The sequence below is a fragment of the Oncorhynchus clarkii genome, chromosome 16 (genome assembly GCF_045791955.1).
Source record: "Oncorhynchus clarkii lewisi isolate Uvic-CL-2024 chromosome 16, UVic_Ocla_1.0, whole genome shotgun sequence".
Taxonomy (NCBI): Eukaryota; Metazoa; Chordata; class Actinopteri; order Salmoniformes; family Salmonidae; genus Oncorhynchus; species Oncorhynchus clarkii.
In genome coordinates, this window is record NC_092162.1 from 62,838,155 (window position 1) to 62,861,967 (window position 23,813).

General features: G+C 44.9%; 1 protein-coding gene across 2 annotated transcripts in view; it reads right to left on the reverse strand.

Moving 5' to 3' along the window:
* LOC139368885 (sodium- and chloride-dependent creatine transporter 1) overlaps positions 1 to 23,813 on the reverse strand; it is a 42,153-nt gene that overhangs the window by 10,926 nt on the left and 7,414 nt on the right. For both annotated transcript variants that reach the window (XM_071108351.1, XM_071108352.1), the window contains 5 exons: positions 22,708 to 22,839; positions 20,264 to 20,612; positions 19,871 to 20,003; positions 2,781 to 2,915; positions 2,596 to 2,699 (listed from right to left, as the gene is read on the reverse strand). In XM_071108351.1, coding sequence (XP_070964452.1) covers positions 2,596 to 2,699; positions 2,781 to 2,915; positions 19,871 to 20,003; positions 20,264 to 20,612; positions 22,708 to 22,839 — 853 coding nt within the window. The remainder of the gene's footprint in view (positions 1 to 2,595; positions 2,700 to 2,780; positions 2,916 to 19,870; positions 20,004 to 20,263; positions 20,613 to 22,707; positions 22,840 to 23,813) is intronic.

The window sequence follows — 23,813 nt, forward strand, 5'->3', positions numbered from 1 at the left end:
TAAATAATATATAGTACCAGTCAAAAGTTTGGACACACCTACTCATTCAAGGGTTTTTCTTTATTTTTAATATTTTCTACATTGTAGAATAATAGTGAAGACATCAAAACTATGAAATAACTCGAATCATGTAGTAACCAAAAAAAGTGCATTTATATTTTAGATTCTTCAAAGTAGCTACCCTTTGCCTTGATGACAGCTTTGGACACTCTTGGCATTCTCTCAACCAGCTTCACGTGGAATGCTTTTCCAACAGTCTTGAAGGAGGTCCCACATATGCTGAGCACTTGGCTGCTTTTCCTCCACTCTGCGGTACAACTCACTCCAAACCAACTCAATTGGGTTGAGGTCGGGTGATTGTGGAGGCCAGGTCATCTGATGCAGCACTCCATCACTCTCCTTCTTGGTCAAATAGCCCTTACACAGCCTGGAGGTGTGTTTGGGGTAATTGTCCTGTTGATAGTCCCCCTAAGCGCAAACCAGATGGGATGGCGTATCACTGCAGAATGCTGTGGTAGCCATACTGGTGTGCATTGAATTCTAAATAAATCACTGACAGTGTCACCAGCAAAGCACCCCCACACCATCACACCTCCTCCTCTATGCTTCACCGTGGGAATCACACATGCGAAGATCATCTGCTCACCTACTCTGCATCTCACAAATACACGGCGGTTGGAACCAAAAATCTCAAATTTGGACTCATCAGACCAAAGGACCAATTCCCATCGGTCTAATGTCCATTGCTCATGTTTCTTGGCCCAAGCAAGTCTCTTCTTCCTATTGGTGTCCTTTAGTAGTAGTTTCATTGCAGCAATTTACCATGAAGGCCTGATTCACACAGTCTTCTCTGAACAGTTGATGTTGAGATGTGTTACTTGAACTCTGTGAAGCATTTATTTGGGCTGCAATTTCTGAGACTGGTAACTCTAATGAACGTATCCTCTGCAGAAGCGGTAACTCTGGGTCTTTCTTTCCTGTGGTGAGGCTCATGAGATCCATGTTCTTCATAGCGCTTGATGGTTTTTGCGACTGCACTTGAAAAAAATGCAAAGTTCTTGACATTTTCTGGATTGACTGACCTTCATGTCTTAAAGTAATGATGGACTGTCATTTCTCTTTACTTATTTGAGCTGTTATTGCCATAATATGGATTTGGTCTTTTACCACATAGGGCTATCTTCTGTATACCAACCCTATCTTGTCACCACAAAACTGATTGGCTCAAACACATTAAGAAGAAAAGAAAGGAGGACGCTTTTCCCCCTGGTTTATTTTCATGCTAGCTAGGTAGGCTATACTCCTGTTGCAAATATAAGCAATGTGCTTAATATCAGAAAAGTTGAGAAATAAATATAGTAGGACTAGCCTATTGAAAGCTGATGGGATCCTCCTCTTTTTAGTAGAGGCCATCACTCTGTTTTCTTGCGGAATTGCATAGCCTATTGAAATGTTGCGCAACATGAGCTCATACATTTACATTGATGTCAGAGTGATTAGAGGGACAATAGAGTGCTGAGTACCAGGCATTTAGCAAGTTTGGTAGACTACTAACGACCTGCATCAGAGCTTGGAGAAGCCTAATTACTGTGACTTAACGGTCACATGGTTTTTGACTGCCTTCATGACCGCCGGTGTAGTGGTAATACGGTCACCGTAACATCCCTAATCAGGATGCATTTGGAATCATCATCCTCAGAGGTCCAGATAATAGTTCATGGCTACTGTATGTTGAGTGTGATTTGTGGACAGATAGCACAACAGTGATACATGGATGAAGTGTGAAGTGTTAATTCAAGACAACCATTGAGAAACAAGTTAATGAGATCCTATAAAACTGTGAAGACAGGAGGTGGACGTGCTGATTGGTGGACAGGAGGTGAATGTGCTGATTGGTCTCTGACGATGAAGCATTGTTTTAACAGCTCCATTCATCAGCTCCGTCATCTACTAGACCTATAAACCAAATCAAAACTCAAACTCTCTCATACCCTGTTTACCCTCATTTACAGTTTATGGTTATCATATAGCCTACATCAGAGGACCATGACTAGCTAATATGAATACCGTCATAACTGAGACTGCATGTACATTTCCAACTAAGGTAAACAAAAAAGAATAGAAAAAAGTCATTGAAAGGCTACACCTAAATGGACATTCCATAAATTCCCGCTAAGGCCTAACATTAGTATCAAGACTTGGTATCTATTAAAAAGCGTCCATATTATTGTCAACGTCCAGAAAACTGCCATTTTAGGAAGTTGGGTTTGTTTACATTTCTGAGTCAGTCTATGCTAAACACATGCTAGAAGCATCTCAGCCAGTCAACCCAGAGCTGCTGCAGCAGTGGGACTAGTGAGGGAGCTGACTCACTCGGATTATTAGATGTTATACTCAGACACTCTTGGGAGAATAATGGACGTTCAAGACAATGCCTTTTTTCTCTCTTACATTTTATCCAACTAAGAATAAAGATCCATAACCAATAACTAATTATCCCTGCATTTTTTTGGGGGGGGATCCAATTTGTGGTCATGTTTGGTAGCAGTGGTTGATGGGTTTTATGGTCTAACTGTGCTTTTTTGTCATACTTACTGGTAGCAGTTGTTGTGGAAGCGGTTGTAGCTGCCAAGGGCAGTTAAAGCACCCAGACCAATGGCATAGGAGAAGAAGATCTGAGTGCCAGCATCGATCCACACCTAGGAACATGAATATTTATGTTAAAACAATCCTTGCATATCCCTGTGCAACACATGCTGTCTGTACTGTACACACCATACCTGGGCTTCCCAGAGTTTGGACCAGTCTGGTTTCAGATAGTACACAATCCCATCCAGCGCTCCAGGTAAGGTTACACCATGGGCCAACAGAACCACCAGGACCAGGTAAGGAAACAGAGCTGTGAAGTACACTACCTACAGGGAAGGAAACAGAGATGTGAAGTACACTACCTACAGGGAAGGAAACAGACATGTGAAGTACACTACCTACAGGGAAGGAAACAGAGATGTGAAGTACACTACCTACAGGGAAGGAAACAGAGATGTGAAGTACACTACCTACAGAGAAGGGACTACCTACAGAGAAGGAAACAGAGATGTGAAGTACACTACCTACAGGGAAGGAAACAGAGATGTGAAGTACACTACCTACAGAGAAGGGACTACCTACAGAGAAGGAAACAGAGCTGTGAAGTATACTACCTACAGAGAAGGGAACAGAGCTGTGAAGTACACTACCTACAGGGAAGGGAACAGAGCTGTGAAATACACTACCTACAGGTAAGGAAACAGAGCTGTGAAGTACACTACCTACAGGGAAGGAAACAGAGCTGTGAACTGACAGCTAGTGTTTCCTCCCACACTAGTTTATTACTTGACTTACAGACCTTATAGTATATCAATTGGTTGTTTCAAACCACCTAAAACCAACTTAGGCATAAAAGATGGTAAGAAGAGCTAGAGTAGGGTCTCCACAGTGGTGGGTGTGATGACATGACGTAACGTCCTCAAACAAGTGTGTGAACGTCTACAGTGCATTCGGAAAGAATTCAGACCCCTTGACTTTTTCCACATTTTGTTATGTTACAGCCTTATTCAAAAATTGATATAATTATACTTTTTTTCTCATCAATCAACACACAATACCCCATTTACATAAGTATTCAGACCCTTTACGCAGTACTTTGTTGAAACACCTTTGGCAGCGATTACAGCCTCAAGTCTTCTTGGGTAAGAAGCTACAAGCTTGGCACACCTGTATTTGGTGAGTTTCTCCCATTCTTCTCTGCAGATCCTCTCAAGCTCTGTCAGGTTGGATGGGAAGCGTCGCTGCACAGCTATTTTCCGGTCTTTCCAGAGATGTTTGATCGAGTTCAAGTCCGGGCTCTGGCTCTGGCCACTCAATGAGATTCAAAAACTTGTCCCAAAGCCACTCTTGTGTTTTCTTGGCTGTGTGCTTAGGGTCTTTGTCCTGTTGGAAGGTGAACCTTCACCCCAGTCTTCACCCCACCCCAGTCCTTCACCCCAGTCTACTCTCTTCATAGAGCTGGGCGGCCAGCTCTAAGCAGACTCTTGGTGGTTCCAAACTTCTTCCATATAAGAATGATGGAGTCCACTGGGTTCTTGGGGATCTTCAATGCTGCAGAAATGTTTTGGTACCCTTCCCCAGACCTGTGCCTTGACACAATCTTGTTTCGGAGCTCTACGAACAATTCCTTTGACATCATGGTTTTGCTATGACATGCACTGTCAACTGTGGGACCATATAGACAGATGTCTGCCTTTCCAAATCATGTGCAATCAATTGAATTTACTACAGGTGGACTCCAATCAAGTTGTAGAACAATCTCAAGGATGATCAATGGAAACAGGATGCACCCGAGCTCAATTTTGAGTCCCATAGCAAAGGGTCTGAATACTTATGTAAGTAAGATATCTGTTATCTTTTCATATATTTGAAAGAATAAAAAAAAAAATCTGTTTTCACTTTGTCACTATGGGGTATTGTGCATAGATTGATGAGGATTTTTTTGTATTTAATCCATTTTAGAATAAGGCTGTAACGTAACGAACTGTGTAAAAAGGAATCTGAATACTTTCAGAAAGCACTGTTAAAGAATTCACAACAGCCATTCATTATTTCATCATTTCATTTAAATCAAATAAAATCAAGTTTTATTTGTCACATACACATGGTTAGCAGATGTTAATGCGAGTGTAGCGAAATGCTTGTGCTTCTAGCCACTCAATATTAGTGATGGCTGTCTGATGGCCTTGAGATAGAAGCTGTTTTTCAGTCTCTCGGTCCCTGCTTTGGTGCACCTGTATTGACCTCGCCTTCTGGATGATAGCGTGGGTGAACAGGCAGTGGCTTGGGTGGTTGTTGTCCTTGATGATCTTTATGGACTCACTGTGACATCGGGTGGTGTAGGTGTCCTGGAGGGCAGGTAGTTTGCCTCCGGTGATGCGCTGTGCAGACCTCACTACCCTCTGGGGAGCCTTACGGTTGTGGGCGGAGCAGTTGCCGTACCAGGCGGTGATACAGCCTGACAGGAAGCTCTCGAATGTGCATCTGTAAAAGTGAGTGTTTTTGGTGACAAGCCAAATTTCTTCAGCCTCCTGAGGTTGAAGAGGCGCTATTGCGCCTTCTTCGCCACGCTGTTTGTGTGGGTGGAGCGTTGGACTAGTAACCGAAAGGTTGCAAGTTCGAATTCCTGAGCTGACAAAGTACAAATCTGTCGTTCTGCCCCTGAACAGGCAGTTAACCTACTGTTCCTAGGCCGTCATTGAAAATAAGATTTTTTTCTTAACTGACTTGCCTAGTTAAAAAAAGGTCAAATAAAAAAATATATATATTTTTTAGTTTGTCCATGATTTGTACGCAGAGGAACTTAAAACTTTGCTCCTTCTCCACTACTGTCCCGTCGATGTGTATAGGGGGGTGCTCCCTCTGCTGTTTCCTGAAATTCTCGATCATCTCCTTTGTTTTGTTGACGTTGAATGTGAGGTTATTTTCCTGACACCACACTCTGAGGGGCCTTACCTCCTCCATGTAGGTCGTTTTGTCGTTGTTGGTAATCAAGCCTACCACTGTAGTGTCGTCTGCAAACTTGATGATTGAGTTGGAGGCGTGCATGGCCACAAAGTCATGGGTGAACAGGGAGTACAGGAGAGGGCTGAGAACACACCCTTGTGGGGCCCCAGTGTTGAGGATCAGTGGGGTGGAGATGTTGTTTTCCTACCCTCACCACCTGGGGGCGGCCCGTCAGGAAGTCGAGGACCCAGTTGCACAGGGCGGGGTCGAGACCCAGGGTCTTGAGCTTAATGACGGGTTTAGAGGGTACTATGGTGTTAAATGCTGAGCTGTAATTGATGAACAGCATTCTTACATAGGTATTCCTCTTGTCCAGATGGGTTAGGGCAGTGTGCAGTGTGGTTGCGATTGTGTCTGTGGACCTATTGGGGCTGTAAGCAAATTTTAGTGGGTCTAGGGTGTCAGGTAGGTTAGAAGTGATATGATCCATGACTAGTCTCTCGAAGCCCTTCATGATGACGGAAGTGAGTGCTACGGGGCGATAGTCGTTTAGCTCAGTTACCTTAGCTTTCTTGGGAATAGGAACAATGGTGGCCCTCTTGAAGCATGTGGGAACAGCAGACTGGGATAGGGATTGATTGAATATGTCCGCAAACATAAAAGCCAGCTGGTCTGCGCATGCTCTGAGGACGCGGCTAGGGATGCTGTTTGGGTCAGCAGCCTTGCGAGGGTTAACACGTTTAAATGTTTTACTCATGTTGGCTGCGGTGAAGGAGAGCCCGCAGATTTTGGTAGCGGGCCATGTCAGTGGCACTGTATTGTTCTCAAAGCGAGCAAAAAAGTTGTTTCGTTTGTCTGGGAGCAAGACATTGGTGTCCGCGACGGGCTGGTTTTCTTTTTGTAGTCCGTGATTGACTGTAGACCCTGCCACATACGTCTCGTGTCTGAGCCGTTGAATTGCGACTAAACTTCGTCTCTATACTGACGCTTAGCTTGTTTGATTGCCTTGCGGAGGGAATAGCTATATTGCTTGTATTTGGTCATGTTTCTGGTCGCCTTGCCATGATTAAAAGCAGTGGTTCGCGCTTTCAGTTTTGGACAAATGCTGCCATCGGTTTCTGGTTGGGGAAGGATTTAATAAGTCACCGTGGGTACCACATCCCCGATGCACTTGTTAATAAACTCGGTCACCGAATCAGCGTATTCATCACTTGACTTCCGGCGCCGACAGAGATGGCCGCCTCGCTTCGCGTTCCTAGGAAACTATGCAGTTTTTTGTTTTTTTACGTGTTATTTCTTACATTAGTACCCCAGGTCATCTTAGGTTTCATCACATACAGTCGAGAAGAACTACTGAATATAAGATCAGCGTCAACTCACCATCAGTACGACCAAGAATACGCTTTTCGCGACGCGGATCCTGTGCTCTGCCTTACAAACAGGACAACGGAGTGGATCCCATGCAGCGACCCAAAAAAACGACTCCGAAAAAGAGGGAAACGAGGCGGTCTTCTGGTCAGACTCCGGAGACGGGCACATCGTGCACCATTCCCTAGCATTCTTCTTGCCAATGTCCAGTCTCTTGACAACAAGGTTGATGAAATCCGAGCAAGGGTAGCATTCCAGAGGGACATCAGAGACTGTAACGTTCTTTGCTTCACGGAAACGTGGCTTACTGGAGAGACGCTATCCGAAGCGGTGCAGCCAACAGGTTTCTCCACGCATCGCGCAGACAGGAAAAAACATCTTTCTGGTAAAAAGAGGGGCGGGGGCGTATGCCTTATGACTAACGTGACATGGTGTGATGAAAGAAACATACAGGAACTCAAATCCTTCTGTTCACCTGATTCAGAATTCCTCACAATCAAATGTAGACCGCATTATCTACCAAGAGAATTCTCTTCGATTATAATCACAGCCGTATATATCCCCCCCCAAGCAGACACATCGTTGGCTCTGAATGAACTTTATTTGACTCTTTGCAAACTGGAAACCATTTATCCGGAGGCTGCATTCATTGTAGCTGGGGATTTTAACAAGGCTAATCTGAAAACAAGACTCCCCAAATTTTATCAGCGCAACCAGGGGTGGAAAGACCTTGGATCATTGTTACTCTAACTTCCGCGACGCATATAAGGCCCTGCCCCGCCCCCCTTTCGGAAAAGCTGACCACGACTCCATTTTGTTGATCCCTGCCTACAGACAGAAACTAAAACAAGAGGCTCCCACGCTGAGGTCTGTCCAACGCTGGTCCGACCAAGCTGACTCCACACTCCAAGACTGCTTCCATCACGTGGACTGGGACATGTTTCGTATTGCGTCAGACAACAACATTGACGAATACGCTGATTCGGTGTGCGAGTTCATTAGAACGTGCGTTGAAGATGTCGTTCCCATAGCAACGATTAAAACATTCCCTAACCAGAAACCGTGGATTGATGGCAGCATTCGTGTGAAACTGAAAGCGCGAACCACTGCTTTTAATCAGGGCAAGGTGTCTGGTAACATGACCGAATACAAACAGTGCAGCTATTCCCTCCGCAAGGCTATCAAACAAGCTAAGCGTCAGTACAGAGACAAAGTAGAATCTCAATTCAACGGCTCAGACACAAGAGGCATGTGGCAGGGTCTACAGTCAATCACGGACTACAGGAAGAAATCCAGCCCAGTCACGGACCAGGATGTCCTGCTCCCAGGCAGACTAAATAACTTTTTTGCCCGCTTTGAGGACAATACAGTGCCACTGACACGGCCTGCAACGAAAACTTGCGGTCTCTCCTTCACTGCAGCCGAGGTGAGTAAGACATTTAAACGTGTTAACCCTCGCAAGGCTGCAGGCCCAGACGGCATCCCCAGCCGCGCCCTCAGAGCATGCGCAGACCAGCTGGCCGGTGTGTTTACGGACATATTCAATCAATCCCTATACCAGTCTGCTGTTCCCACATGCTTCAAGAGGGCCACCATTGTTCCTGTTCCCAAGAAAGCTAAGGTAACTGAGCTAAACGACTACCGCCCCGTAGCACTCACTTCCGTCATCATGAAGTGCTTTGAGAGACTAGTCAAGGACCATATCACCTCCACCCTACCTGACACCCTAGACCCACTCCAATTTGCTTACCGCCCAAATAGGTCCACAGACGATGCAATCTCAACCACACTGCACACTGCCCTAACCCATCTGGACAAGAGGAATACCTATGTGAGAATGCTGTTCATTGACTACAGCTCGGCATTCAACACCATAGTACCCTCCAAGCTCGTCATCAAGCTCGAGACCCTGGGTCTCGACCCCGCCCTGTGCAACTGGGTACTGGACTTCCTGACGGGCCGCCCCCAGGTGGTGAGGGTAGGCAACAACATCTCCTCCCCGCTGATCCTCAACACTGGGGCCCCACAAGGGTGCGTTCTGAGCCCTCTCCTGTACTCCCTGTTCACCCACGACTGCGTGGCCACGCACGCCTCCAACTCAATCATCAAATTTGCGGACGACACAACAGTGGTAGGCTTGATTACCAACAACGACGAGACGGCCTACAGGGAGGAGGTGAGGGCCCTCAGAGTGTGGTGTCAGGAAAATAACCTCACACTCAACGTCAACAAAACTAAGGAGATGATTGTGGACTTCAGGAAACAGCAGAGGGAACACCCCCCCTATCCACATCGATGGAACAGTAGTGGAGAGGGTAGCAAGTTTTAAGTTCCTCGGCATACACATCACAGACAAACTGAATTGGTCCACTCACACAGACAGCATTGTGAAGAAGGCGCAGCAGCGCCTCTTCAACCTCAGGAGGCTGAAGAAATTCGGCTTGTCACCAAAAGCACTCACAAACTTCTACAGATGCACAATCGAGAGCATCCTGGCGGGCTGTATCACCGCCTGGTACGGCAACTGCTCCGCCCTCAACCGTAAGGCTCTCCAGAGGGTAGTGAGGTCTGCACAACGCATCACCGGGGGCAAACTACCTGCCCTCCAGGACACCTACACCACCCGATGTCACAGGAAGGCCATAAAGATCATCAAGGACATCAACCACCCGAGCCACTGCCTGTTCACCCCGCTATCATCCAGAAGGCGAGGTCAGTACAGGTGCATCAAAGCTGGGACCGAGAGACTGAAAAACAGCTTCTATCTCAAGGCTATCAGACTGTTAAACAGCCACCACTAACATTGAGTGGCTGCTGCCAACACACTGACACTGACTCAACTCCAGCCACTTTAATAATGGGAATTGATGGGAAATGATGTAAATATATCACTAGCCACTTTAAACAATGCTACCTTATATAATGTTACTTACCCTACATTATTCATCTCATAGGCATACGTATTTACTGTACTCTATATCATCGACTGTATCCTTATGTAATACATGTATCACTAGCCACTTTAACTATGCCACTTTGTTTACATACTCATCTCATATGTATATACTGTACTCGATACAATCTACTGTATCTGCCTATGCTGCTCTGTACCATCACTCATTCATATATCCTTATGTACATATTCTTTATCCCCTCACACTGTGTACAAGACAGTAGTTTTGGAATTGTTAGTTAGATTACTTGTTGGTTATTACTGCATTGTCGGAACTAGAAGCACAAGCATTTCGCTACACTCGCATTAACATCTGCTAACCATGTGTATGTGACAAATAAATTTGATTTGATTTGATTTGTTATTGTCCGATGCTATCCGGAACATATCCCAGTCCGCGTGAATGAAGCAATCTTGAAGCGTGGAATCAGATTGGTCGGACCAGCATTGAACAGACCTGAGCAGGGGTGTTTCCTGTTTAAGTTTCTGTCTATAGGCTGGTAGCAACAAAATGGAGTTGTGGTCAGATTTGCCAAAAGGAGGGCGGGGGGGGGCTTTGTATGCGTCGCGGAAATTAGAGTAGCAATGATCCAGAGTATTGCCAGCCAGGGTCACGCATTCGATATGCTGATAAAATTTAGGGAGCCTTGTTTTCAGATTAGCCTTGTTAAAATCCCCAGCTACAATAAATGCAGCCTAAGGATATATGTGGTTTCCAGTTTACATAGAGTCCAATGAAGTTCTTTCAGGGCCGTCGAGGTGTCTGCTTGGAGGGGGGATATACACGGTTGTGATTATAATCGAAGAGAATTCTCTTGGTAGGTAATGCGGTCGGCATTTGATCGTAAGGAATTTTAGGTCAGGTGAACAAAAGGACTTGAGTTCCTGTGTGTTATAATCACACCATGACTTGTTAATCATAAGGCATACACCCCCGCCCTTCTTCTTACCAGTGAGATGTTTGTTTCTGTCGGAGCGATGTGTGAAGAAACCGAGTGGCTGTACCGACTCTGATAACATATCCCGAGTGAGCCATGAGAATGCTAAAATCTCTGATGTCTCTCTGGAAGGCAACCCTTGCTCGAATTTCATCTACCTTGTTGTCAAGAGACTGGACATTGGCGAGTAGTATACTTGGGAGCGGTGGGCGGTGTGCCCGTCTATGGAGCCTGACCAGAACACCGCTCTGTCGTTTTGGGTCACCTACTGGGAACAGATCCACTGTCCAGGGTGGTGGTCCAAACAGAGGATCCGCTTTGGGAAAGTCGTATTCCTGGTCGTAATGTTGGTAAGTTGACGTTGCTCTTATATCCAAGAGTTCCGCCCAGCTGTATGTAATAAAACTTAAGATTTCCTGGGGTAACAGAAATAATATGTTAAAAAAATAAACTACTGCATAATTTCCTAAGAACGCGAAGCGAGGCGTCCATCTCTGTCGGCGCCAAACACTCCAACAAAACAGAGAACACAGTTTTTCCAGAGGCGGCGACATAGGTAACAATAGCATAGGAGAAGAAGATCTGAGGGCCAGAGTCAATCCACAGCAACACCACATGAACACACACACACACATGCATCCAAACCCACACACAGATTCATCTGACACAACGTTAGGAACACAACATGAACACCAACATGTACGCACAGTCAAATAATACCTCCCAGGATATATGGCGAAAAACCCATGGCTCTGTTCTACTTCACAGCTCTGTTCTCTTCCCTGAAGCACATACGCAGATTTGGGATTTTGCTGAGAAAGCAACTTCCCGGTATCCTTTGCTAATCTTGTGTTAGAGCCTCCTAACCATATTTAATAAAGTTGGGGGAAAAAAGGAACATATTTGCCTTGATCTGCAGGGACCCCCCTACCCACCCCTCAAATGCACACAGAGGGGAAAGTTACTAATCGGCTTAAGTGGCCGGCTCAATTACCCTCCTTTTTTTCACCCTGCTCTGTGAGCTTTGGCTATTTCTGTGGAACACATAAACACGTTTGCATACCTACATAGACACACAATTATATGTACAGATACATAAAACAACAGAAACAAACCCGCCTACACACATGCACATTATTCCCAAACACAGCCTCTCCTACTAGATATTTGTTTCAAAGCTGCTTCAAGTTGAGACTGTTGGTGTTTTTCAGAATACATACTACCGTGCTCCGAGCAAATTGGAGTCCAAATCAAAATACGCGAAACACGAAGCACAAAGGGGGTACTTCTCGAATGCGTAATCAGTTTGTACATATTTTGAAGCATGCATTGATGCAAGCTTCAATGGAAAGTATTTATAGAAAGTACTTGCACATTTATTGAAATCAATCTATTACTATTTGAGCTGAATCGGGAGAAAATAAACTCCAATGTCGGAATGAAATGTTGCCTATTTACATCTGATACGTTGCCTGTGGTAATTTTGGCATATTTACCTGCCTACAATACCCACTGTAGTGTGCGTAGATCGCAAGCCCATAGTAAGTCAATAGGGCTAACTGGCTAGCTACTACTGTTAGCTAGATAGATAGCCATAAAGAATTGTTAGCTAGCTAGCTATCCACGAAGAACTTGTCCTGGCTGGAAGAGGGTTCAGTGAATGGGTAAGTTAATAGTAAGTCAATAGGGCTAACTCGCCAGCTAGCTAGCTAGCCACAAACAATTGGTAGCTAGCGACCCACCAAAAATTGATATCTACCTTGCATAACATTAGATTTAGGTAATTTTTGCCTATTTAACTAGCTGGATAGCTAGACTATTACGATTCACATATAGTTGCTAATTAGGAATTCAAATGTTTGCTTTGTGTATACAGTGCTTTCAGACCCATTGACTTTTTCCACATTTCGCATATTTTTTATTTTTTTATGGATTAAATAAAACATTGTCCTTATCAATCTACACTTATCAATACCCCATAATGACAAAGTGAAAACAGATGTTTTGATATTCTTGCAAATGTATTAAAAGTAAAAAACAGAAATACCTTATTTACAAAAGTATTCAGACCCTTTGCTATGAGACTCAAAATTGAGCTCAGCTGCATCCTGTTTCCATTGATCATCCTTGAGATGTTTCTACAACATGATTGGAGGCCACCTATGGTATATTAAATTGCCTGAACATGATTTAGAAAGGCAAACACCTGTCTACATAAGGTGTTTGCAGTTGACAGTGCATGTCAGAGGCAAAAACCAAGCCATGAGGTCGAAGGAATTGTCCGTAGAGCTCCGAGACAGGATTGTGTTGAGGCACCGATCTAGGGAAGTGTACAAAGATTCTGCAGCATTGAAGGTCCCCAAGAACACAGTGGCCTCCATCATTTTTTAATGGAAGAAGTTTCTAATCACCAAGACTCTTCCTAAAGCTGGCTGCCCGTCCAAACTGAGAAATTGGGGGGAGAAGGGCCTTGGTCAGGGAGGTGACCCAGAACCCGATGGTCACTCTGACAGAGCTCCAGAGCTCCTCTGTGGAGATGGGAGAACCTTTCAGAAGGACAAACCATCATCTCTTCAGCACTTATGGTAGAGTGGCCAGACGGAAGCCACTCTTCAGTAAAAGGCACATGACAGCCTGCTTGGAGTTTGCCAAAAGGCATCTAAAGGACTCTCAGACCATGAGAAACAAGATTCTCTGGTCTGATGAAACCAAGATCGAACTCTTTAGCCTGAATGCCAAGCGTCATGTCTCGAGGAAACCTGGCACCATCCTTAAGGTGAAGCTTGGTGGTGGCAGCATCATGCTTCAGAGCGCTCAGGACCTCAAACTGGGGAAGAAGGTTCATCGTCCAACAGGACAAAGACCCTAAGCACACAGCCAAGACAACGCAGGGGTGGCTTCGGGACAAGTCTATGAATTTCCTTGAGTGGCTCAGCCAAAGCCCGGACTTGAACCCGATTGAACATCTCTGGAGAGACCTGAAAATAGCTGTGCAGCGACGCTCCCCATCCAACCTGACAGAGCTTGAGAGGATAGGCAGAGAAGAATGGGAGAAACTCCCCAAATACACGTGTGCCAAGCTTGTAGTGTCATATCCAAGACTTGAGGCTGTAATCACTGCCAAAAGTGCTTCAACAGTGTACTGAGTAAAGCATCTGAATACTTATGTAAATGTGATATTTCAGTTTTACATTTTTAATACGTTTGCTTTGTCATTATGGGGTATTGTGTGTAGTTTGTAATCCATTCTGGAAAAAGGCTGTAACATAACAAAATGGGGAAAAAGTCAATGGCTATGAATACTTTCCAAATGCATTGTATCTTGTTTCGCTGCTATTGTTGCCATTGTCCTGGCTGGAAGACAGTTCAGTGAATGGGGAGGTGCAGCGTAAGGTAATACAGTAGGGGGAGTGTGAGGTAATTCAGTAGGGGGAGTGTGAGGTAATACAGTAGGGGGAGGGGGAGTGTTAGGTAATACAGTAGTGGGAGTGTGAGGTAATTCAGTAGGGGGAGTGTGAGGTAATACAGTAGGGGGAGTGTAAGGTAATACAGTAGGGGGAGTTTGAGGTAATACAGTAGGGGGAGTGTGAGGTAATACAGTAGGGGGAGTGTGAGGTAATACAGTAAGGGGAGTGTGAGGTAATACAGTAGGGGGAGTGTGAGGTAATTCAGTAGGGGGAGTGTGAGGTAATACAGTAGGGGGAGTGTAAGGTAATACAATAGGGGGAGTGTGAGGTAATACAGTAGGGGGAGTGTGAGGTAATACGGTAGGGGGAGTGTGAGGTAATACAGTAGGGGGAGTGTGAGGTAATACAGTAGGGGGAGTGTGAGGTAATTCAGTAGGGGGAGTGTGAGGTAATACAGTAGGGGGAGTGTAAGGTAATACAGTAGGGGGAGTGTGAGGTAATACAGTAGGGGGAGTGTGAGGTAATACAGTAGGGGGAGTGTGAGGTAATACAGTAGGGGGAGTGTGAGGTAATACAGTAGGGGGAGTGTGAGGTAATACAGTAGGGGGAGTGTGAGGTAATACAGTAGGGGGAGTGTAAGGTATTACAGTAGGGGGAGTGTGGGGGGGAGTGTGAGGTAATACAGTAGGGGGAGTGTAAGGTAATACAGTAGGGGGAGTGTAAGGTAATACAGTAGGGGGAGTGTGGGGGGGAGTGTGAGGTAATACAGTAGGGGGAGTGTGAGGTAATACAGTAGGGGGAGTGTGAGGTAATACAGTAGGGGGAGTGTAAGGTAATACAGTAGGGGGAGTGTGAGGTAATAGAGTAGGGGGAGTGTGAGGTAATTCAGTAGGGGGAGTGTGAGGTAATACAGTAGGGGGAGTTTGAGGTAATACAGTAGGGGGAGTGTGAGGTAATACAGTAGGGGGAGGGGGAGTGTTAGGTAATACAGTAGTGGGAGTGTGAGGTAATTCAGTAGGGGGAGTGTGAGGTAATACAGTAGGGGGAGTGTAAGGTAATACAGTAGGGGGAGTTTGAGGTAATACAGTAGGGGGAGTGTGAGGTAATACAGTAGGGGGAGTGTGAGGTAATACAGTAAGGGGAGTGTGAGGTAATACAGTAGGGGGAGTGTGAGGTAATTCAGTAGGGGGAGTGTGAGGTAATACAGTAGGGGGAGTGTAAGGTAATACAATAGGGGGAGTGTGAGGTAATACAGTAGGGGGAGTGTGAGGTAATACGGTAGGGGGAGTGTGAGGTAATACAGTAGGGGGAGTGTGAGGTAATACAGTAGGGGGAGTGTGAGGTAATTCAGTAGGGGGAGTGTGAGGTAATACAGTAGGGGGAGTGTAAGGTAATACAGTAGGGGGAGTGTGAGGTAATACAGTAGGGGGAGTGTGAGGTAATACAGTAGGGGGAGTGTGAGGTAATACAGTAGGGGGAGTGTGAGGTAATACAGTAGGGGGAGTGTGAGGTAATACAGTAGGGGGAGTGTAAGGTATTACAGTAGGGGGAGTGTGGGGGGGAGTGTGAGGTAATACAGTAGGGGGAGTGTGAGGTAATACAGTAGGGGGAGTGTGAGGTAATACAGTAGGGGGAGTGTAAGGTAATACAGTAGGGGGAGTGTGAGGTAATACAGTAGGGGGAGTGTGAGGTAATACGGTAGGGGGAGTGTGAGGTAATACAGTAGGGGGAGTGTGAGGTAATACAGTAGGGGGAGTGTGAGGTAATTCAGTAGGGGGAGTGTGAGGTAATACAGTAGGGGGAGTGTGAGGTAATACAGTAGGGGGAGTGTGAGGTAATTCAGTAGGGGGAGTGTGAGGTAATACAGTAGGGGGAGTGTAAGGTAATACAGTAGGGGGAGTGTGAGGTAATACAGTAGGGGGAGTGTGAGGTAATACAGTAGGGGGAGTGTGAGGTAATACAGTAGGGGGAGTGTGAGGTAATACAGTAGGGGGAGTGTAAGGTAATACAGTAGGGGGAGTGTGAGGTAATACAGTAGGGGGAGTGTAAGGTATTACAGTAGGGGGAGTGTGGGGGGGAGTGTGAGGTAATACAGTAGGGGGAGTGTAAGGTAATACAGTAGGGGGAGTGTAAGGTAATACAGTAGGGGGAGTGTGGGGGGGAGTGTGAGGTAATACAGTAGGGGGAGTGTGAGGTAATACAGTAGGGGGAGTGTGAGGTAATACAGTAGGGGGAGTGTAAGGTAATACAGTAGGGGGAGTGTGAGGTAATAGAGTAGGGGGAGTGTGAGGTAATAGAGTAGGGGGAGTGTGAGGTAATTCAGTAGGGGGAGTGTGAGGTAATACAGTAGGGGGAGTGTAAGGTAATACAGTAGGGGGAGTGTGAGGTAATACAGTAGGGGGAGTGTGAGGTAATTCAGTAGGGAAAATGCGAATGCTTCTCAAATATAATGTTTTATGCATTCTTCACACTCTAGTCCTCACAAGAAAGTCCTCGGAGAATGCACTCAGAGCATGAGAATGTGGAGCACGGTAGTATGCATATTGAGAAACACCCTGTGTGTATGTTGCTGTGGGGACCACTAGGTAGAAGTTCATTAAAGTTGCAGTGAGAATTGAGTGTGAACTATACAAGCCAAGCATTTACGGTTCTCAACCCACACATGACAAACATAAGAGTACTTCCACACAAAGGCATCTACTAAGGCTGTGGTTCCCAAACTTTTTATAGTCCCGTACCCCTTCAAACATTCAACCTCCAGCTGCGTACCCCCTCTAGCACCAGGGTCAGCGCACTCTCAAATGTTGTTTTTTGCCATCATTGTAAGCCTGCCACACACACGTTACACGATACATTTATACGGCTCGTGGGAAGTGTCAAAGAGCTCTTATAGGACCAGGGCACAATAATAATATAACAATAATCAATCATTTTGCTCTTTATTTAACCATCTTACATATAAAACCTTATTTGTCAATTGACAATTGTGAATAACTCAAAGGTTAATGAGAAGGGTGTGCTTGAAAGAATGAACATAACTCTGCAATGTTGGGTTGTATTGGAGAGAGTCTCAAGTCTTAAATAATTTCCCACACACAGTCTGTGCCTTTATTTAATTTTCATGCTAGTGAGGGCCGAGAATCCACTCTCACATAGGTACGTGGTTGCAAAGGGCATCAGTGTTTTAACAGTGTGATTTGCTAAGGCAGGATACTCTGAGCGCAGCCCAATCTAGAAATCTGGCAGTGGCTTCTGATTAAATTAAATTTTCACAGAACCGCTTGTTGCAATTTCAATGAGACTCTCTTGTTCAGATATCGGTAAGTGGACTGGAGGCAGGGCATGAAAGGGATAATGAATCCAGTTGTTTGTGTCATCTGTTTTGGGAAAGTACCTGCGTAATTGCGCACCCATCTCACTCAGGTGCTTCGCTATATCACATTTGACATTGTCCGTAAGCTTGAGTTCATTTACACACAAAAAAATCATACAATGATGGAAAGACTTGTGTGTTGTCCTTGTTAATGCAAAGACTTGTGTGTTGTCGTTGTTAATGCAGACAGAGAAGTGCTCCAACTTCTTAACCATAGCCTCAATTTTGTCCCGCACATTGAATATAGTTGAGTCCATGCAATCCTAGATTCAGAACATTCCAGCGAAAAAAAACATCACCCAGATAGGCCAGTCGTGTGAGAAACTCGTCATCATGCAAGCAGTCAGACAAGTGAAAATGATGGTCAGTAAAGAAAACTTTAAGCTCGTCTCTCAATTCCAAAAAGTGTCAATACTTTGCCACTTGATAACCAGCGCACTTCTGTATGTTGTAAAAGCGTTACATAGTCGCTGCCCATATCATTGCATAGTGTAGAAAATACATGAGAGTTCAGGGGCCTTGCTTTAACAAAGTTAACCATTTTCACTGTAGTGTCCAAAACGTCTTTCAAGCTGTCAGGCATTCCTTTGGCAGCAAGAGCCTCTCGGTGGATGCTGCAGTGTACCCAAGTGGCGTCGGGTGCAACTGCTTGCACGCGCGTTACCACTCCACTATGTCTCCCTGTCATGGCTTAGCGCCATCAGTACAGATACAAACACATCTTGACCACCAAAGTCCATTTGATGTCACAAAGCTGTCCAGTACTTTAAAATATCCTCTCATGTTGTCCTGGTTTTCAGTGGTTTGCAGAAGAGAATGTCTTCCTTAATTGACCAGGAGCTGTGCCAGGCCTGTTGACTCATCCAGCTGTAATGCATAGAATTCACTGGCTTGTATGCGAAGCAGTAATTGATTTAAAACACCTCCTGCCATGTCACTGATGTGTCGTGAAACAGTGTTGTTTGATGAAGGCATTGTCTGTATAGTTTTTTGGGCCTTTTCCCCCAGCGTTGTCCCAGCCATATCCGCGGCAGCAGGAAGAATTAAGTCCTCTACAATAGTATGGGGCTTGCCTGTCCTAGCCACTCGGTAGCTCACCATATAAGACGCTTCTAGCCCCTTCTTATTAATGGTATCTGTTGATTTTATAAATGTCTTACTACTCGAAAGACGTCTTAATTCTCGCTCAAAAAACTTCCGTGGCTTATTTTTCAAATTGGCATGTTTTGTTTCTAAATGTCTGCGCAAGAGTGAAGGTTTCATCAGGTTGTGAAATAGTATATTTGCGCCTTTTCGACGGTTCAACGTTCCTGTCTGTTGTTCGGTTCTTTCCCGGGTTAGGGTGCAGTAGCTCTTCAGCTGCATCAGATTCATAACTGTCAGTGTCCATGCTAGCTGGGCTAACAACAACATGTAGAATTACTGATGCTAGCATTGGATGGGCTCGTGGAAGCAGAACAACTTGTGTTGTCAACAAGTGCAGGTGTAGTACTGCTAGAAGTAGCAGTACTACCAGTAGAGCTGTTATGTTTTTCTCAGGATGCGGGCCTTACTTTTTAAAACTATTTATCAATTTTCGAGCAAACGCAATGAGCAGCAGCTACGTTTGGCTACATATGAACCTTTAGTGGAGTTCCCCAGAGAGAGTAACGGTTAATGTGATTGGATGTTAATTATTTGACTAGGCTACCTGTATTTGACATGTTATTTCGCTGAACACTAGAGGGTTTCATTTGATTTTTGGCAGTGAAACGAGGCTACTCAGGCGAGAAAAAAACCTCACCCAAATGTATAGCCCCGTTGGAAAATATAAATGGACTGTTTGAAAATGTGAAAAAAATGAAATAAAAAATGTTCTATATTTATATTTTAAATGTGAATCACATTTTTCTTTGGCGTACCCACGACGACATTGCGCGTGTACCCGTTTGGAAATACCTGTACTAAGGCAAAACACACGCATGTTTTTCCAGTCCCACATATTAGTTGATTTTACATGTGTGCTTACAAGTGTGTCTGATTATATTTGTCAGTCTAGACATTATGATCCGTACTAAAGCTGCTTTGAGGTCAGAGGGCAAAGTGGAGAATGGACAAATCTCTAAAGCTAGACTCACAAGAACACAGAAATTCCATTCTCGTCAATGTTGCTACAGTAGCTACATGTTTTGTTTTTACATTGTTTGGATTGAAAATACTTTTCTAGGCAGAAAAAACCCTGTATCTCACCTTAACTTAAGCTAAGCAAAGCACAAGACATATCCTTACACCCACACTCACCCACACGTTCACTGACCTTGCCTGTGCCTTTGACTCCCTTCCAGATGCAGAAGTAAACAATAACCCAGGTGGCGATCAGACAGAGGACCATGTGAGAGCTGATGTCACCAGGCTCATCCAGACCAGCAGAGAGACGGAGCACCTTACGCCTGACACACATACACACAGAGAGAGAGAGAGAGAGCGAGAGAGTGTAATGTTTACTGTTCATTTTTATTGTTTATTTCACTTTTGTATATTGTCTCCTTCACTTGCTTTGGCAATGTTAACATATGTTTCCCATGCCAATAAAGCCCTTTGAATTGAATTGAGAGAGAGAGGTCAGACAAAAAGAATAGACAACCAATAACCTATGGTTAGGTAGTTAGTCCTATGACCAACCCAACACAACAGACCACAGATCACTTACTCCCAGAACTCAATGACTGGCGAGCGCATGCCCTCTGGTTCCACGCAGCTGCCGTTGAAGAGGAGCAGAGTAGAGGATGAGAGGTTGAGCGGGGAGGATACCACCGACGAGAGGAGGGAGCTGGGGATAGACGGATCGGGGGTGGAGGAGAGGAGAGGCAGGGTGCTGCGGTTGTGGCAAGCCCGGCGGAAGTTTTCGGTGCAGTTGAGGGTGTTCCAAGGGTGCCCGCAGGTAGCCCAGGGTAACGGGTTGGTGAAGGAGTGAAGCAGGAAGTACAGGCCCCACACCAGGATCATGATGTAGTAGGTGTTACAGAAGAACACTATTACCATGGAGGCCAGGCCAAGACCTGTGGAGAGAGAGAGAGAGAGGGGGAATGAGAAGGAGTGGCAGATGAGGGGATGTACAGTAGAGAACATAAGGACAAACATTTAGAGGAAGGATATATGAGAAAGAAAAATGGACGGGTTAGAGAACAAAAAAATAAAAAACCTCACTCAGAAAAATGAATTCCATCTCCATTAAACAACATCTATGAAGATCAGGTTCCAAGATTCTAATACTTTGTGTTTTGTGTGCCAGCACTACTAAGGTACGGGTATCTCTTTGTGGTACCTATGCTGCCTAGGGGAAGAGCTGTCAGGAAAATAGTTATCTTCACAAGAATTAAATAATGAAATAATGAAATAGATTTGAATTTTATGAAACATTTACTTTACCAGGCAGGTCAATTAAGAACAGATGCTTATTTACAATAACCAAGGGCTGTTGAGAATACACACTTTATAAGGTTTATTAGGTACACCCATCAGGTACTGGATCAGACCCCACTTTGACTCCAGAACAGCCTGAATTATTTGAGGAATGGAAACGTTGCTTAATTGGTTTCAAGGGACCTAATGTGTGCCAAGAAAACATTCCCCACACCATTACCCCACCTCCACCAGCCTGTACCGTTGACTCCAGGCAGGATGGGGCCATGGACTCATGCTGCTTATGCCAAATCTTTAACCTGCATGATGCAACAGGAACTGGGATTCGTTGGACCAGGTGATGTTTTTCTACTTCTCAACTGTCCAGTGTTGGTGATCACGTGCCCACTGGAGCTGCTTCTTGTTTTTAGCTGATAGGAGCAGAACCCGGTGTGGTCATCTGCTGCAATAGTCCATGCGTGACAAGGACAGACACCACTGTTGTACTGCGCCATTATTTGCCGGTTTGTGGCCCACCTGTTAGCTTGCATGATTCTTGCCATTCTCCTTTGATTTCTTATCAACAAGCTGTTTTCGCCCACAGGACTGCCGCTGACGGGATGTTTTCTGTTTGTCGCACCATTCTCTGTAAACCCTAGACACTGTCGTGTGTGAAAAGCCCAGGAGGCTGGACGTTTCTGAGATACTGGAACCAACGTGCACGGCACTGACAATCATACCACAGTGTTTCTGAGGTACTGGGACCAACGTGCACGGCACTGACAATCATACCACAGTGTTTCTGAGATACTGGGACCAACGTGCACGGCACTGACAATCATACCACAGTGTTTCTGAGATACTGGGACCAACGTGCACGGCACTGACAATCATACCACTGTGTTTCAAACGTGCACGGCACTGACAATCATACCACAGTGTTTCTGAGATACTGGGACCAACGTGCACGGCACTGACAATCATACCACAGTGTTTCTGAGATACTGGGACCAACGTGCACGGCACTGACAATCATACCACAGTGTTTCTGAGATACTAGAACCAACGTGCACAACACTGACAATCATACCACAGTGTTTCTGAGATACTAGAACCAACGTGCACGGCACTGACAATCATACCACAGTGTTTCTGAGATACTAGAACCAACGTGCACAACACTGACAATCATACCACAGTGTTTTTGAGATACTAGAACCAACGTGCATGGCACTGACAATCATACCACACTCAAAGTCGCTTAGATCACTTGTTTTGCCAATTCTAATGTCCAATCAAACAGTAACTGAATGTCTCGATTTCTGCTTTATAAAGAAAGCCACAGCCACGTGACTCACTGTCTGGAAGAGAAAACCATTTTCATGAACGGGGTGGTGTACCTAATAAACTGGCCACTGAGTGTAGGTTGGAAGTTGATGACGATGCTATGATGTGACAGAGGAGCTGGACTGCAAGTTACAACAGAATCAACATATTCACAACAGCTCTTATGTCAAAATTTCATCAATCAAGTCTTGTTGCGAGAAGACTGTTTATTCTGACAGTTGTTTCAGTTACATAATGCCAACATCTATGCCGAAATTGGTGGTTTGAACAACCAAATGCTAGCCTATATTATAGGGGGGGCGAAAGAAAGGATGTGTGAGACAGAGGGGTTGCAGAATAAAACAAGACAAAACCTACCTCAGAAACATGTATTCACTCTTCATTAATGCATTCACATTACAGTACCTTTAAAGAGAGGGGCAATGTTCCATGCAGAGACCCCTCCTTGCTTCATGAACTGACCAAGAGCGATTTCCAGGAAGAACACGGGAATACCTCCGATGAACACAATAATCATGTAGGGGATCAGGAACACGCCTACAACACGCAACACACACATGTTAGCAACACAACTCCACACGCTACACAACACAGAGGCTATATTTCACAAACATACAACACAACACAAACTCTATTATGTGACAAATCTATCAAATACAGTCCTAGTGCATGCTTGTATAACTAGTGTTCAACTTGTTGTGGACAGATAAAAGTCTCTCTATAACAGACATGATTATATCATTTATATTTCTACATGCTCATGGGAGAGAGAGAGAGAGAGAGAGAGAGAGAGAGAGAGAGAGAGAGAGAGAGAGAGAGATCACAAGCTGAAGAACTAGAGCTGGCATTTAGGCTAAAACTTATCTAGCAAAATGTTATTGCAGTGCAATGACAAGGGAGGAGAGAAGGAAGGACAGATTAAGTGAGTGAGAGAAAGAGAGAGAGCAGGAGGAGGAGAGGAGGGTAGACAAGGCCATAGATAAGGAGGAGGTGTATTGAGAGGGAGATAACCATATTGTTTCATTCATTTAGTGTTTGGGCATGAGTGGCTGGCATTGTCCTTTGAACAGAGAGAACGATAGAAAGTAGGAAGGAGAGAGAATGAAAGAGAATGAGAAAGAGACCGTTAGTAAAAGTGAAAGTACACTAGGAGGGATTCTTGCTTGTATGTATTATGTCAAATATAACCATCCTATATGTCCCTTTTACAGTACAACTGACTCAAAAGCTTGAGGTCAAATGAAACGCATACATACACTACATGACCAAAAGTATGTGGACACCTGCTTGCCGAACATCTCATTCTAAAATCATGGGTATTAATATGGAGTTGGCCCCCCCTTTGCTAATATAACAGCCTCCACTCTTCTGGGAAGGCTTTCCATTAGATGTTGGAACATTACTGCAGGGACTTGCTTCCATTCAGCCACAAGAGCATTAGTAAGGTTGGGCACTGATTTTGGGAAATTAGGCCTGGCTCGCAGCCGGCATTCCAATTCATCCCAAAAGTG